General features: G+C 53.3%; 1 protein-coding gene across 1 annotated transcript in view; it reads right to left on the bottom strand.

Moving 5' to 3' along the window:
• ETS1 (ETS proto-oncogene 1, transcription factor) overlaps positions 1–16,220 on the bottom strand; it is a 47,523-nt gene that overhangs the window by 9,029 nt on the left and 22,274 nt on the right. The window contains exons 2-6 of the mRNA XM_066564422.1: positions 13,851–13,970; positions 13,140–13,340; positions 9,638–9,715; positions 7,363–7,608; positions 2,298–2,558 (exon numbers count right to left, since the gene is read on the bottom strand). Of these exons, the coding sequence (XP_066420519.1) occupies positions 2,298–2,558; positions 7,363–7,608; positions 9,638–9,715; positions 13,140–13,340; positions 13,851–13,970 (906 nt within the window). The remainder of the gene's footprint in view (positions 1–2,297; positions 2,559–7,362; positions 7,609–9,637; positions 9,716–13,139; positions 13,341–13,850; positions 13,971–16,220) is intronic.

The following is a 16,220-nucleotide window of genomic DNA, read 5'->3' as shown; positions in this document are numbered from 1 at the left end:
TTGGGGCTCCCGGGCTGGCAGAGGCTCCACCTCCTCAGCAGAGCCACAAGCAGAGCCCAGACTCTGAGTTCCTCTGCTCTGGCTGCCAGACAGCACTTCCTCCCCTGAGTAAAGTAAGAGTAAAGCATAGCAGTGCACAAAGAGGCCTGAGTTCTGCCTCAGTCCCCACCCTGAGCTCTGCCTAAGTCCCCACTCTGAGCCCTGCTCAAATCCCCACTCTGAGCCCTGCTCAAATCCCCACTCTGAGCCCTGCCTGAGTCCCCACTCCAGGCTCAGCTCCAGGCCAGACCTCCAGCCCTCCTCAGGGCAGCCTGAGCAGGGTTTTCCTCACTGGCACAGACCCAAAGAGTGGGGAGTGCCCAGTTCTCCTCCAGTTTGTAACCCAGCATGTTCTACTCCGTCTCCCCAGACCCTGCTCTCACAGTGACCCAGCTCTGGCTCCCTTTGCTTGGAAAACCCACAGCTGAAGGTCTGGGGGCTTTAAAATGGCTCAGAGGGCATCTCTGGAGTCACTGCCTGCCAGGATCACCCATCCAGGGCCCTTTCCCAATGGCAAAAGCTGGCTCTGCTGGCCTGAACCCTGAATATTGCTCAGCAGCCTTTGGAGCAGGCAAACACAGCTCCAGCTCGAGCATTTCCCAGTGATTCCAGATTTTCCTCTCTACATTTAAGCCTATCAAGTGAAACAATGTAAAAATAAATAAAGAAATCAGGCCTTCCCATTTATTGATCCCAACAAGGTGCCTGGGCCAAGGGATTCTCTTCCCAGCTCCAAGAGGGGTTGGAAATGAGGTGAGGGAAAATGTTACACAGAGGAAAGTCTTTGGAATTGTGCTCTGGCACTGCATGAACCCGAGTCTCCCCTTCCCAAAGGCACAGCTCCAAGCACAGCCTTTGGGGTGCTAATATTCCTTGGAAAAACACAGGGCCCAGCCACTGACTTCAGATCCTCGCCTCTCTCCAGGGGTGGCTCTTCTGCACTCTTTTCCATGAGCAACAGCAAACGTGGAGGGAAATATCCAGCTTGGAAAAGAATGCTCCTGATTTTGCCAGTACCTCGGTGCCTCGGTTTCCCCAGCTGTTCAAACTCATCCCCAAAGCACTTCCAGGTACCACAGGGAAAGGCATTGCCAGGAGAAAATAGGAGTGAAAATAGGAATGAAAAGAGCAACTTGTGCTCAGTGGTGCCTTTTCTCAGGAGCATGGATTTCCATGGCACAGCAGAGAATGAGCCCCAGGGCACAGTCCCTCCTCTCCCTCCCCAGTCCATTCAGGAATGCAGAGCACTCTCATATTTGGTAGAGTCTCATCCAGCAGGCAGGGCTGAGCTCTCTTTCTAACTAAAGCTATAGCAACAAACCACTTCCTTTTTTACACTCCTAAAATTATCTGCCCACCTTTCCTCCCCCTGCCCCTCTCCCACCCTCGCCAGGCTCGGTGTCAGCCCCAGCTGAGCCGTGCGTGGGAGGCACTCGGGGACAGCCGCGCCCCAGGATCTGCTCTGAACCTGGCCACGATCTTTATCACCACAAACTTTCCACCAGCTGCTCCCAGCTGGGCCAGGACACATCTGAAGGTGCAGAGCCAGGGGAACTGGCAGAAGGCTGCCCCAGAGTTTTCCTCAGAGCACAGGGAAAAGCCATGGCACAGAAGGTCTGGAAAGGATTAGCTCAGCTTTAGCTGGAAGTCCCATCCCACCAGGTTTCTCTCCTTGGAGATGCCAGATTGCTGAAGGGCTGTCATAAAGAGCCAGAGTTTCCATGGCCTATCACCTTCTCATCTCTCCCAGCACCGGGAATGGAAAATGTTTGGGATGGCTCTGGCAGTGCCCCATCCCTGCCTCACACCCAGGTACAGCGGGGCCTCCTCTGTGCCAGAGGGAGAGGATCCATCCCCACACACAGAGCAGTGCTGGGGCTGGAGCTGAGCCTGCTCCTGCCCCAGGGGGAAAGCACACCCAAGAGCCCACCAGTCACCAGCACAGGGGCTGCAGGCTCTGTTCAGGAGCCAAACCAGCCCCAGCTCCTCCACAGGCAGCCAGGGGCAAAGGGAGAACAGGGCATTGAGTGCCCCATGCCCAGCCAGGTGCCACATCCCCCATGAGCTGTGGGATGGGTGGGATGCTCATGCTCAGAGGAGATGCAGCCCTGGGCTGACCCCAGACACCCCAAAACCCTCCCTGCACCTGCCCCCCCGAGCTGGGGCAGCCCAGAGTGCCCTGAGCCTGTGTCCCTGGGCACGGGGAGGTGCTGCCCCAGGGGCTGGGGGCACAGAGGGGTCCCCAGGCCCTGCCCTACCTGTGTAGCCAGCCAGGGCAGCAGCAGGGATGACAGGCTTGTCCTTGTTCATGTCGGCCCGGTCCCGCACATAGTCCTTGAAGGTGCCCTTGGGCTTGTGGCTGGGCAGGGTGGCAGGGTAGTCCTCAGAGTCGAAGCTGTCGTAGGAGGGGACACGCTGCAGGCTCTGGAAGGAGGACTGGCTGCTCCAGGACTGCGTCAGGCGGTCACAGCTGTCGTAGCTCTCTATGCTCTCGAAGGAGTCCTGGCCTCCCAGCTTACCTGGGGGAGGCACAGCAGGTGAGACAGGCCTGGCCAGCACAGGGCACTTCACCTGGCCAGCACAGAGTGCTTCCCCTGGCCAGCACAGAGTGCTTCCCCTGGCCAGCAGAGAGTGCTTCCCCTGGCCAGCACAGGGCACTTCACCTGGCCAGCACAGGGTATTTCACCTGGCCAGCACAGGGTATTTCACCTGGCCAGCACAGGTCACTTCCCCTGGCCAGCACAGGCTGCTTCCCCTGGCCAGTATAGGGCACTTCCCCTGGCCAGCACAGGGTAACCTCCCCTGGCCAGCACAGGGTATTTCACCTGGCCAGCACAGAGTGCTTCCCCTGGCCAGCACAGAGTGCTTCCCCTGGCCAGCACAGGGTATTTCACCTGGCCAGCACAGGGTATTTCCCCTGACCAGCACAGGGTATTTCACCTGGCCAGCACAGGGTATTTCCCCTGACCAGCACAGGGTATTTCACCTGACCAGCACAGGGTATTTCCCCTGACCAGCACAGGGTATTTCACCTGGCCAGCACAGGGTATTTCACCTGGCCAGCACAGGGTGCTTCACCTCTGCACTGTGCAGGCACAGAGCAACTGATGCTGTTCCTGTACATCCTATCTCGAAAGTGAGCACAGCCCAGAGCTGCAGTATTTTCACCTTTGCCATCCATAGCAGGGCTGAGCCCTGCAAAACTTTAGGCAGAAGAGCAAGGCAGAGAGAGACAGGGGGAAAACCCAAATCTGGCCTCTCTACCCAAGACTTGTGCCTGGGGCTGGCTGGAAATTGTTCCTCATCTCCAAAAGGCAATTTCAGAGATAAAATTCACTTTAGATACTCAAGGCTGAGCTCAGGAGCCTAAACATGGGCACTCCAGGATCTCTTCATTCAGAGGGTGGGCAGGCCCTGGCACAGGGTGCCCAGAGCAGCTGTGGCTGCCCCAGCCCTGGAAGTGTCCTAGGCCAGGGACAGGGTTTGGAGCAGCCTGGGACAGTGGGAGATGCTCCTGCCCATGGCAAGGGGTGGAACCAACTTTAAGATCTCTCCCAAGTCAAACCTTTCCATGATTCTCTGATTTCTGTGATTCTCTTGCTGCTGAGGGATATTGGAGGTCTCCAATAAATCTCCACTACTTCTGCCAGCCCAGTTCAAACACTGCTCAGGCACACCCAGCTCCTTGAATTTGGATGTTTCTCCCCAAATTACACAGCAGCCTTTTGCTGCCATCTGTTCCAGCCAGCCCCAAATCCCCAGCCAGCAGCAGGTTTGCTGCAGGAGCAGAGCCAATGGCTGAGAGCTCCAACAGCTTTTTCCAGCTCTGGTAAGGTGAGCACAGCTGGTTTGTGTCAAAGTCACTCTCTGGGGTATTTTTAGTCAAAGCCAGAACATGAGAGGCCAGATCCTCAGCAGTGCTGATTTACACCCCCCAGAGCCAGCCCTGTACTGAAACAGAGCTAAAAAAGGCCCCAAAGAACAAACTGAAATTGCAGCCTCTGATCTCCCTACTCTACTGATTGCTCAACATCTTCCCTGACAAGCTAACAGGATCATTCAAGTTCACTAATTTCCCAAACCCAGCTAAAAACAGCTGCTGGGATTGTGCAAGAGCTCCTGGAGAAATTTCCATTGGCAGAGCTACCCACAGCCTGGGCCCAGAGAGCAAATCCCAGGGGACAGGGAACGTGGAAGGGCGCTGGCACACGCCCCCAAATATTTGTTGTGTTGTAGTTTGAAGAGCACTTGCTGTGAAAAGACTCAACTACTGCAGGGCCTGCCCTGATTGCTGGCCTGGAGTCCCTGGGAGCTGGGATCCATTGGCTTCATTCTGCTGGGACAGCCCTGTTCCAAACTCTTTTCTATTTGCTTTTTGTTTTTTGAGGATTTTCATGCTCCAATCCTTCTCTGAATCCTGCTAAGGAGAACACAATGCTGCTGTGTGTGTGTGTACATTAATTGGCATAACCAATTCCCTGAGCAATCCTGCAGCACAGGCTCATTTAGAAAAGGAATTAAAACCTGACAGAGATGTGATTTGTGTCAATCCATTGAAAATTCACCTAAATTCCACCTAGCTGGAGCAATCACACCCTGCACTTACTCAGGACCAGCTTAAATGAGTTTGGCAGCTCCACTTCTCAACCAGCCACCCTCGCTGACAGGGCAGAGAGAAACAACCCCCATGGGACCCCAAAACTTCCTCCTAAAGGCCCCACAGAAGGCTTGGACAAGGCCCCGCAGTGTCTGGAAAACCTTCACCCTGAGGTGATGCTGAAGGACTTGACTTTGTGTCAGACTAACCTTGTAAGACAGTGCAGGGTAAAGAGGGACATAAATATAAATGAACTGGGCTCTGCTTTATATGAAGGCTTTCCCCCAGCCCTGGGAGGATCTGTGTTCCCCAAAGGCCCTTCCATGGCTGAAATGCAGCACTGGTGTGAGCACAGCCTCTTGCAACCAGTGTTCAAGTCTTTGCTAACAGCAGCAGCCAGGGCTCTCTGTTCCCTCCCCCACAGCCATTTTTAGGTTTGCCACTGAGAACAGGCTCGAGGTTCAGTTGCAAAAGCCTTCCTGAACCATTGCACTGTGAGAATGATGAAATCACCTGTGTTAAAGAAAAGGTCAAGAAAAGGCAAAGACATTGCTGAAATTTAGGCAGAAAAACAACCCCAAAAAAGAGAAGTTTCCCCAAAATTAAAACCCTGCTGCCCTTCTGGCTCAGGTCACCTCTCTCAGAAGGAGAGGCAAGAGCACAAATAACAAGTTCCCTGTAATTGGCTCTCCCAGCCTGGAAAAGAGTGAGGAAGTTCAAATGAGCTGCACGTGCCCTGCAGCCTGGAAAGCAGCTCTGGCTTTGCTGGGAGGGCAGCTCATCCTCAGCTCTCTGGATAAAGAGGTTTAACTGCTGCACATCAAACCCAACTCACAGCACCACCTCCCTGTAAGGAATTCTGGGGCTGAGGACACCTGGATTCCATTTTAGGGAATGGCACAGCTCTTCCCTGTGGCCCAGGTTCCCTACCTGGAATCTGGAGATAATGATCCCACTTGTGAGGGACTTTGAGCTCCATGGATTCAGCTTTTTGCTTTGAAGGAGGCAGAGCCACATCCCCAGCCTGGCATCACTGATGTGATCACAAAGCAATCAGACACGTGGGCCCTACGTGTTCCCAGCCTCACAACATTAATTGGGAAGGAATTTGGGCTCAGATCCTCCAAAGTGTTCGGGTGTTTAAATCCCACCACCTCAAACAGGAATCTGTACCTGTAACTCTTTGGGGAGCAGCATTTGGGGGTCCTTGGCTCTGCTGCTGCCCCAGCCCCTGACACCTGCACCTCCTAACCAAGCTCAGGAATTGGCTGCAGCAGAGTATTTCAAATCCTGGACATAATGGACAAAGACTTTGGATCACAGAGTGCAAGACTCTTCAGAGCCTTCAACAGCAATTCCCAATGAGAACTTGTGAAGAATTTGTGGGGCTTTACCTGGGCTTCTAAAAATGGGATTTCTACAAGCACCCAGCAGTTTGTCCTGCCTGGTAACATGAAAGCTCAGTTCTATTTCTCTCAGGTTGGACATCAAAGCACAGCACCAGAAACATGCCCTTTCTGCAGAGGATGTAAAACAGGCAGCAGAGGAAAGGAAAGGAAAGGAAAGGAAAGGAAAGGAAAGGAAAGGAAAGGAAAGGAAAGGAAAGGAAAGGAAAGGAAAGGAAAGGAAAGGAAAGGAAAGGAAAGGAAAGGAAAGGAAAGGAAAGGAAAGGAAAGGAAAGGAAAGGAAAGGAAAGGAAAGGAAAGGAAAGGAAAGGAAAGGAAAGGAAAGGAAAGGAAAGGAAAGGAAAGGAAAGGAAAGGAAAGGAAAGGAAAGGAAAGGAAAGGAAAGGAAAGGAAAGGAAAGGAAAGGAAAGGAAAGGAAAGGAAAGGAAAGGAAAGGAAAGGAAAGGAAAGGAAAGACCTTCCTCGAGGTTTCCCTGGGGGGGGAGAAGGGCAGGGAGGGCTCAGAGCCACCAGGGAAGCCAGCAGTGCTGGAGAGGGCTGTGTCAGCACTGCACAGCTCCCTCAGTGCTCCCAGGGCCATTCCCTCAGGAGGGAGGGTGAGAACAGCAGGAACCCAAGCCAGCCCCTGTCAGACAATCCCCTTTTCTAGAACTTTCATCCTTCTATTGCTCCAAAGTATCTAGTCTTATTTACAATCTATCCTTTAAAACTCTTTTTCTAGTTCCATTTTATAGGAGTGTGCCCTTTGTTGACAGAGTCAGAAAACTGTCCTTTGTCCCCTCAAAAAGTAAGGAAGCCCAGAAGTTTCTCTCCTGGATTAGGTGAAAAAGCCACCTCACAGGCCATGGGGACTTCACCTCAAACTTAAGGCTAGCCAATTGGACAGGAGCCAAAAAGTCCTGCCTGGGCAATTAACTAGAAAAAGGAGTGGACAAAGAAACTAATCACTTTTGTGGGTGTTTTACCAGGAGCAAGAACGTCTAGCACCTGGCTTGGTTTTTCTTTCTTTGTTATTTTGCCTTTTATTAAACCTTTTTGTTTCCAACACTGCAACAGAAGCCATCCTGCTGATTTTTATGCCTCCAAAGGTAGCTGAGCTATCTTGGGTGTGATATAGACCTCGGAGAGCTCATTAGACCTGGCTCGAAGACGTTCCTACATCACGATTTCTCTCTCAACAATATCTGTCCTGTTCCATGGCATTTCTAACTCAGCATTTCTCATCTCCCAGTTTCCCTACAAACACATCCTGTGTAAACCTTCTGTTAAACCCTGACAACTCTGTCCAAGTTCCTTTCCCAGGTTTGATCCCAGCCTCACCTCGGCTGGCACGGCCCATGCACATGTTGTCTGGGGTCACCACCTCCTGCTTGATGGAGAAGAAGTCGTTGTGCAGCGGGTCCTGGGCGGGCTCGCGCAGCAGCACCGAGGGGTACTCGCTCTCGTACTTGAGGGACAGCAGCTCCTCCGAGCTGATGGGGTGCAGGGTCTGGTAGGACTCGGTGATGAAGCTGGGCTCCGAGAACTCGGAGGGGGGCACGCACTGCGCGTGCTCGATGCCGTAACCTGGGGACACAGCAGGGTCAGAGCCCACCCAAACAGCCCCGAAGTCACAGAGCATCCCACAGCCCTCACTGCTTGGGGTGAGGGCTCCAGAGCATCCCACAGCCCTCACTGCTTTGGATGAGGGCCCCAGAGCATCCTACAACCCCTCACTGCTTGGGATGAGGGCCCCAGAGCATCCCACAGCCCTCATTGCTTGGGGTGAGGGCCCCAGAGCATCCCACAGCCCTCACTGCTTTGGGTGAGGGCTCCAGAGCATCCCACAGCCCTCACTGCTTGGGGTGAGGGCTCCAGATACCCCACAGCCCTCACTGCTTTGGGTGAGGGCTCCAGAGCATCCCACAGCCCTCACTGCTTGGGGTGAGGGCCCCAGATACCCCACAGCCCTCACTGCTTGGGGTGAGGGCTCCAGAGCATCCCACAGCCCTCACTGCTTGGGGTGAGGGCTCCAGAGCATCCCACAGCCCTCACTGCTCGGGGTGAGGGCCCTAGAGCATCCCACAGCCCTCACTGCTTTGGGTGAGGGCCCCAGAGCATCCCACACCCCCTCACTGCTTGGGGTGAGGGCCCTAGAGCATCCCACAGCCCTCACTGCTTTGGGGTGAGGGCTCCAGAGCATCCCACAGCCCTCACTGCTCGGGGTGAGGGCCCCAAAGCATCCCACAGCCCTCACTGCTCGGGGTGAGGGCCCCAGAGCATCCTACAACCCCTCACTGCTTGGGATGAGGGCCCCAGAGCATCCCACACCCCCTCACTGCTTGGGGTGAGGGCCCCAGAGCATCCCACAGCCCTCACTGCTTGGGATGAGAGCCCCAGAGCATCCTACAACCCCTCACTGCTTGGGGTGAGGGCCCCAGACATCCCACAGCCCTCACTGCTTGGGGTGAGGGCTCCAGATACCCCACAGCCCATCACTGCTTTGGGATGAGGGCCCCAGAGCATCCCACAGCCCTCACTGCTTGGGGTGAGGGCCCCAGACATCCCATACTCCTCCCTTGGGCACTGCTTTGGGTGAGGGCCCCAGAGCATCCCACTCCCCTCCCGTAATGCTTTGGGTGAGGGCTCCAGAAGCTACAAAGATGGGGTCTGAAAATGTGGCAATTTAGCAAAATAAGACACCCCCGACCATCCTCAATGTGCTTTGCACCAAATTCCTGCCAGGACAGCTGCCAGAAGGAAAAAGCTGGAAAATCCTGGGGAGTGGATTTTACCCTGCTGCTCAGCAGAGGAGTAACAGGGTAAAAGTGTTTCATTGCTGGTTGGGAAAGGTGAGTCTTGCACAGCCACCTCTCCCCATGCCAGAGCCTGGAATCCCAATCCACAGAATCATGGAATCCCAGAATCCCAGAAGGTTTTGGATTGGAAGGGAACTTAAAGCTCATCCAATCCCACCCCTGCCATGGCAGGGACACCTCCCACTGTCCCAGGTTGCTCCAAGCCCTGTCCAGCCTGGCCTGGGACAATTCCAGGGACAGAGAGTCCACAATCTCTCTGGGCCCTGTACCAGGGCCTCCCCACCCTCACAGTGAAGGATTTCTCCCTCACACCTCATCCACATCTCTCCTCTTCAGGTCAGTTAAGCTTTCTGCTGGTTCATGAAATATCTCCCAGACTTCCAATGCCCTTAAAGAACATCTCCAAAGCAATGGCAATGGGAAGTGCAGGAGTGCAGGTGGAGACTCATCCCTTTCCTTGCTAGGCTCCTCCCTGGCAATCCAGAGTTCAGCCTTTCCTCCCATTCCCTCCCTTTTTTAAGAGGTTTTTTTACAATTCCCAATACTCAGGTGTGCTGAGGCTGCTTTTAAAATCTGCTGAGTTACAGCTTCAAACAAACAGTGCTTGAAGAAATCCGATGTTGGCACACAAGGCAGCCACCAAAAAATCCAAGAGGCTTCCAAAACAACCCTAAACCCTTGGAAACACAAGATCCCCTTTGCAGGGTGCAGTCCTGTTGTGGTGAGGACAAACCTCTGCTCAAAGGTGCCTCCAGGCATGGTAATGGTGATAATTGACACTGCTAATTGAGACTTACTAATGAAGTAGTCTGAGGTGTAGCGGGACTCGGGGTACGTGGTGTTCACTCCGTTTGCTGGGTACGGTTTCACCTCCTCTGCAAAGAGGAAAGGAAGGAAATGTCACCAGTGGAAGGCACACAGAGCTGTGCAACACTTGCTGTGACACAGAGAGCCCTGAACTTCCCAAAATCTCCTCGCCAGGTGAAACTGGGATGTTCTGAGCAACAGAAATGAATCCAGAGCTGAAATCCCACAGGAACCTGGGGCACATGGGGTCCTTTGGGAATTCCTGCTGCAGGTATGGCCGAGCTTAAACAGAACCAGCCCAACCCAAACAGCAACAGTGTTCTCAGCCAGGGCCCCAGGAGGCTCTGAGCTGCAGCATTTCCTTGCTTGCCTCAGGCTTTGTCACCTCTCCTTCTCCTGGGGGCTGCTGAGCACACTTCCATGTGTGAGCTCCTGGAAAAACTCCCCACACAAGGACAGTTGTTTTCCTGGAAAAGCCCTATTTTTAGACCAGCAGTAGGTATGTACAAGGGAGTGGGTGACCCATCCCAAAGCCAGCTTCTCTAACCTCAAATCCATGTGAATTCCCAGCTTGTGCAGCACCTGATGCAGGCAGAACATTCCATGTTCCAAACTGCTTTGTTCCACTCCTGACACAGACTCCTCCATGTATATAAGGTCAAAATGCCCAATTTCAGCTTTCCATAGGCATAACTCACTGGGACAGAGCATGAAGCACGTCAAAGCATGGATTCCCTGCTTCCTGTGGCTTTTTCCAAGCACTTTGCTCCTCCTGGGCTGTGCTTAATTTGCTTTCCCATAAAAAAGCCACCCTGCCCCTACCCTGAGCAGTTTTTCCATGAACACCTGACTCATTCCAGCATGGCATGCTGAGCAGGGATACTGGGATGGGAATTTTCTTCCCTTTAACCAAAGCAAGGCCCCTGGGCAGCTCTGGGCTGGGTTTGTTCTGCCCCAGCTCTGGAGAGCTGAGCACAGATAACGCACATTCCCCTCTGAGGAGCCTAAATTTGGCCCTCTCCCCTGGGGACTGCAGGCTGGAAAATATTCCCTAACAAAAGGAGGGGTTGTGCAAACACAGAGGGCTAATGAGAAATGCTCTGTTCCTCTCTCCACAGTGTCTGCCAAGGGGCAGGGGGTGACCACAGAGCAGGGGAGAACCTTCAGCCGAGCTTAGAGTCAAGTGCAGGGCACTGCTGACTGCTGGTAACTGAGGAGGTTATTTTAGGAAGAATTATGGAAAAGTGAGACTGAAAATACCCAAATCCATGCAGGGAAAGGCACCCTTGTGCTGTTTTTAAAGCCTGAGCAGGCTGTGGTACGTGAGTCAGGCAGTGCTCACAGGGGACAGTGTCAGCTCAGGGGACAGCAGGGTCACAGCCTGTCCCAGCACGACCCTGGGCCAGCAGCACAGGTAAAGCCAGGCATTTTGGGGTTAACAACCACTCCCAGCACCAACACCCCCAGTGATGATGGTGGCGAGGATGGAGAGACAAGTTGGAGCCCTGACTGAGCCTGGGGACACCTGGATCTCCTCCCATGTCACATCCAGGTGCAGAGGGAGAGCCCCAGCTCCTCCTGCGTGGGCAGGGACAGGGATGGGACAGGGACAGGGACGGGGACAGGGACAGGGACGGGGACGGGGACGGGGACGGGGACGGGGACGGGGACAGGGACAGGGATAGGGACAGGGACAGGGATGGGGACAGGGACGGGGACGGGGACGGGGACGGGGACGGGGACAGGGACAGGGATGGGGACAGGGACAGGGACAGGGACAGGGACAGGGACAGGGACAGGGACAGCTCTGCTCTGTCTGTACAGCTCCAGCCCAGCTCTGGTCAGGGCTGGAATGAGCCCCAGCGCTAACAGGGAACAGAAACCAGTCCTGGGGGGAGCCTGGTTATTTCTTGGGAGTTCTTTGTCACCCACAGATACCTCACTGGAAATGTGCTCAGAGCCCAGCAGAGGAGCAAGGGCCCTGCTTGTGCAAGAATGAAAAAGTCACCAGTGAAACCAAACAGGCAACAGAGATTTCTGGGTTCCCAGGGCAACACCAACAGTGTGAAGACACAGAAATTCAGCTTTATTCATTTTCAGCCTTTCAGAAGAAGAGCTGCAGCATGCACCAAGATTTTCAGCTTCTTTAGAAAAACTCCTCTCTGTCCCAGGCCTTTGTACCACCAGTGTCTGAATACCCACGTGTGTCAGTGCTGTCTGAAATGATGATTCCCCTCTGCCATAAATGTACAGCATCAAGTCTATCTCTGTGTGGGGAATCTGCAGGAAGGAGGTGCAAATCCAGCCCTGGTGCCTCAATCAGCACCTCCAGCACATCCCACCCTCTCCAGTGGGAACAGTCCAAAAAATCACAGAATTACAGAATCCTAGGAGGGTTGGGTTGGAAAGGACCTTGAAGACCTCCCAGCCATGGGCAGGGACAGCAGGGAAGAAGGGCTGTGGGAAGGTGCAAGCAATGGCTCAATGCAAGGAGAAATTGGGCTGACACAAGGTTTGGCTTTGTTTGGTTAAACTGCTCAGTGTTGATCCAAGCACTCCATGAAAAATATGCAAAACAAAAGGGACAGACCAGATTTAGAGCCCAAGAGCAGGAAAACAGCCTGGCCTGGCCAGAGCCCGGGAAGGGCCATGTTTACCTTCTGCAAACCACAGGTAGCAGTAAAATTAGTAATGGGCAATTAACATCCATTTGTCAATGGTTTCCTGGAAGGAATAACTGTGCTCCCCCTCCCCTTCCTGCCACCAGGGTCAGTAGGACAGCACAGGGGACATTCTAGGAAAGCAAAGAGCTCTGCAGAGAAGGGAGCTGGAAAAAGAGCCCAGGTGTGCTGCAGCTCCTGCTTGTGGCTCAGGTTGAGGTGCTCAGCTCCTCACCTGCTCCTTAGAAACCATCCCAGTGCTCCTGGGCACCCAGACATGGAAAATCAACACCCTAAATCAAAGTGTGTGTCCCCAGTCACTGAAAGTTAATGCCCTTGGGTGCTGTCATGCAGGGAATGGCACAGATGCCTTCTCCTCCCAGAAATGCTGGCTTTGGGGACATGGAACACCTTTTTTTTGGGACATGGAACAAAGCAAAGCAGCTTCCAATTGCCACTGGGAAATTTGGGTAGGATTTTGGCTGTATTCCTGTACCCAGTTCCAGCGGAGGAAATAGTAAAATTCACAACAGGAGTTGAACATGCTGAGGAAAAATGCTTTGGAAAATCCCACCATGGATTCCAGGCAGTCACAGTGTCCCTCCCCACTGGGGATCCCTGCCAGGCAGCTGGCACAAACACTCTTTGAGGCACTGCCAGGATTCGCCTTGCCCGCTGCCGTTGGGATGCCCATTTGGAATCCTGCTGAAAAGCTGGGCTTTGGAAGATGTTTTTCGTGGGATTAAAGCTCAAGGTGAACACCTCCTGGTCTGTGGAAAGCCCCAGAACCAGGCTGGCAGGGATGCTGTGAATTGCTCACCCCAGGACTGACCTTTCTGCAGGATCTCCAGATGTTCCCAAAGGATATCTCCCACAAAGTCAGGCGCCAGCTCCAGGAAGCACTCCTTGCCCAGGGCACAGAGGGCAGCTCCATTCATGCAGAACTTCTGGAAATCCACCTCCTTCAGGCTGAACTCGTTCACTGCCCACATCACCCAGTCCCGCACGTGCGTCTCCGTCCACTGCTGGGGGTCTGCAGAGGGATCCAGCCGTGAGCACCCTCAGGCAGTTTTCCCAGGAAAGCAGGACACAGACAGTGCTGCAGCTGCCCTGCACTGCCACAGCCTCACCCCTGGAGACTGGCAGCCCTCTGGCACCAGGGTGTGAGGAACACCATGCCCAGTCTGGATCAGCCTTAGTGTGGACACGTTTCGTCCAAGGAACAAGCTTTGGATTTGTTTGGGATTTCTAAAAATCCCATCACTTCTCTGACCCCCTCTTCCCACCCATTTCTCCAATTCTCTTGGTTTCTCCCTGTCACCAGCCTCTGGTAAAGGGTTCCTGCTGCTTCTCTGTTTAGTGGAGATGACTTGTCCACATTTTTCCAGCTGAAGCTTCCAAGAAGCTTCAGGTGGTATTTGAAAGGCAACACCACCTGAGGAGAACCAGCAAGGGAGATGGCAGACAGGGAACTCTGGGCAGCCTGGAAGGAGGACACAACCCCTGTGGGTACTGTGGTTGTGCATGGGAAGCCATGTCTTACCTTTGGGAATTCCCAGCCGCTGCTGTTCCTTGGCAAAGCCGCTGAACGTGGCTTTCAGTGCCTGGGACATCATTTCTTTGCTGCTGGGCGTTAATAAAGGCACATCTGCACATTCCATGTCTGAAAGAAGCAGGAGACAAACACAGCCATGAGGACATAGGGCTGGGAAAGATGTCAAGGAATGCCAGCCAGGTGCACATGGCATACCTACACTTCTGGAATGTGCTACTGGATGATGATATCAAGGCCTTTCCAGACATCAGCCTGCTGGGCTTCAGCATTCCAGGTGTGTCTGGAGCTTGGGAAATGGCTCAGCAGCTCCAGGCACCGAGGAAGGCAGAGTCCCACACCAGGGTGAGCAAGAAAGGGGGAGAAAAGCATCTCTGAATTACCACTCTGTCATCCCAGTGCAAAGAAAAGCAAGGAGAAAATTAAAGAATCCTAGAAAATTCTTCATCCTAGGAAATTCTTCCCTGTAGGGGTGGGGAGGCCTTGGCACATGTTGCCCAGAGAAGCTGTGGCTGCCCCTTCCCTGGAAGGGTCCAAGGCCAGGTTGGAACAACCTGGGATAGTGGAAGGTGTCTCTGCCCAAGGCAGGGGTGGAATGGGATGGGCTTTAAGGTCCCTTCCATCCCAAACCATTCCATGATTCTATGGCTCCATGAAAAAGTGAGGTGAGAGCAGGCTGAGACAGGATGGAGGAGTGGCAGAATACCCATTTGAGGGGGGAAGGGAAACAAAGAGCTGGAAAATCCCACATTAGCCCAGAGTTACGTCATGCACATCCATAGCACAGAGCCAGGGTGAGTCATGACCAACGCTGCCATCCCATGGGACAGCGGGGCCAAGCTGAGAGCCAGGCCTGGAGTCAGTCCTGACAAGGACCAAACCTCTTCCTTTCCTTTTTTAAATCCCTTTTTCTAATTTATTTGGAAGGAGATGAAACTTTGTTGCCAAAGAGTCTCACAAATAAAAGCAACCATTTGAGGCAAAATATCTGAATAGAGGTTTGGCTCTTTCTCCCATACTTTCAGTATTCCTGAAAAACATCTTTGATGGAAAAGGAAAGTCTTGAACAACCACCACCCCAAAAACTGCCCTTGGTCAGCAGAGATGAAAATCTTCCACCTGAGGTTGGTTTAGCTCTGCAGCCTAGTGGAAATTTTCCATGAAAACTTAGTGGAAAAATGACACCATGGGCAAAGAAAGTCTTTGGTGTTCTCATGAATATTTGGACGCAGACATTGAAAATCAAAAATTCTGTGTCTTGTGGAAACTCAACCACCACAGTTTTCCATCGCCCCAAGTTCATTAAACTCCTGATTTAATAAACCTTTACACCTGCAACATGCTGCTGAGGGCCTGTTCCAGGCAGTGTTGGTGTATTCCTGATAAAACACGGAGTCAGGGATGGAAGCAGTGCTGCAGCCACTGGGAAGAGCCAGCCCAGCTGCCCAGTCTGGAATTCCTGCTCCATTCAACTCCTCCCCAGCCAAACTCATGGGCATCATTTAAAGGCCAAACAACCCAACACTCGCTTTTGTTCCAAGTGGGAATCTGGGGGTTGGGTCAACAGAATTCCAGGGCAGTGGTGGAGTCATCGCCCCTGGAAATGTTAAGAAAACCTGTGGATGTGGCTCTTGGGGACATGGGTTGGTGGTCACCTGGCAGTGCTGGGGACCTCATGATCCTGGGAGGCTTTTCCAACCTAAGCAATCCTGTTTTTCCATGGATAAACCTCCACATGCAGCTCTGTAGCACAGGCTGAGGGTGACAATGCAGAAAGTATCCCCAGATCATCCGCTGGATGCTCCCGATGCAATTCCACTGCCAAGCCAAACACAGCAACTTCTCTGTCCCCACTTCTGCACCTTCCACCTCTCAGCTCCAACACAAAAATTCCCCCTTCCCTTTGCACATCCTCCAGCCAAGTCCCCAAGGCCCTCAAGAAATCATTTGCAGACTCTTGGCTCAGGTAGGAGCAGTGAAATTCCCGACACGGAGTCTCTCAGGACACAATTCCTGCCCTCAGCCCAGCACACAATCCAGAATTGCCTCCACAGTGGCAGGATCAGGACCTTTGAAAGTAAATCCCACATCCAAAGGCTATTTGGCAAATTACACTTCATTATTTACTGGATTTGGCTGGAGAGGGCACGGAAAATGAGCAGCCACCATCACTATCTCTGTTCCCCATCTGCTGCCTGAGATAACACTGGGAGAAAGTGGCTCGGTGCCCCTTTCCCTTCATCCTCAAGTTACACTTGAATGCTCTGCTCTCCCTGCTCTGTGGCCACAGGGACCACCCAGGAATCTGCTCCCTCTGCCTGCCTCAACAGCAGCTCTTGCCTGCCCTGGGAAGATGAGTCA

Source organism: Molothrus aeneus, chromosome 22 (assembly GCF_037042795.1).
Source record: "Molothrus aeneus isolate 106 chromosome 22, BPBGC_Maene_1.0, whole genome shotgun sequence".
Classification (NCBI taxonomy): domain Eukaryota; kingdom Metazoa; phylum Chordata; class Aves; order Passeriformes; family Icteridae; genus Molothrus; species Molothrus aeneus.
This window is presented reverse-complemented; position numbering and strand designations above follow the sequence as displayed.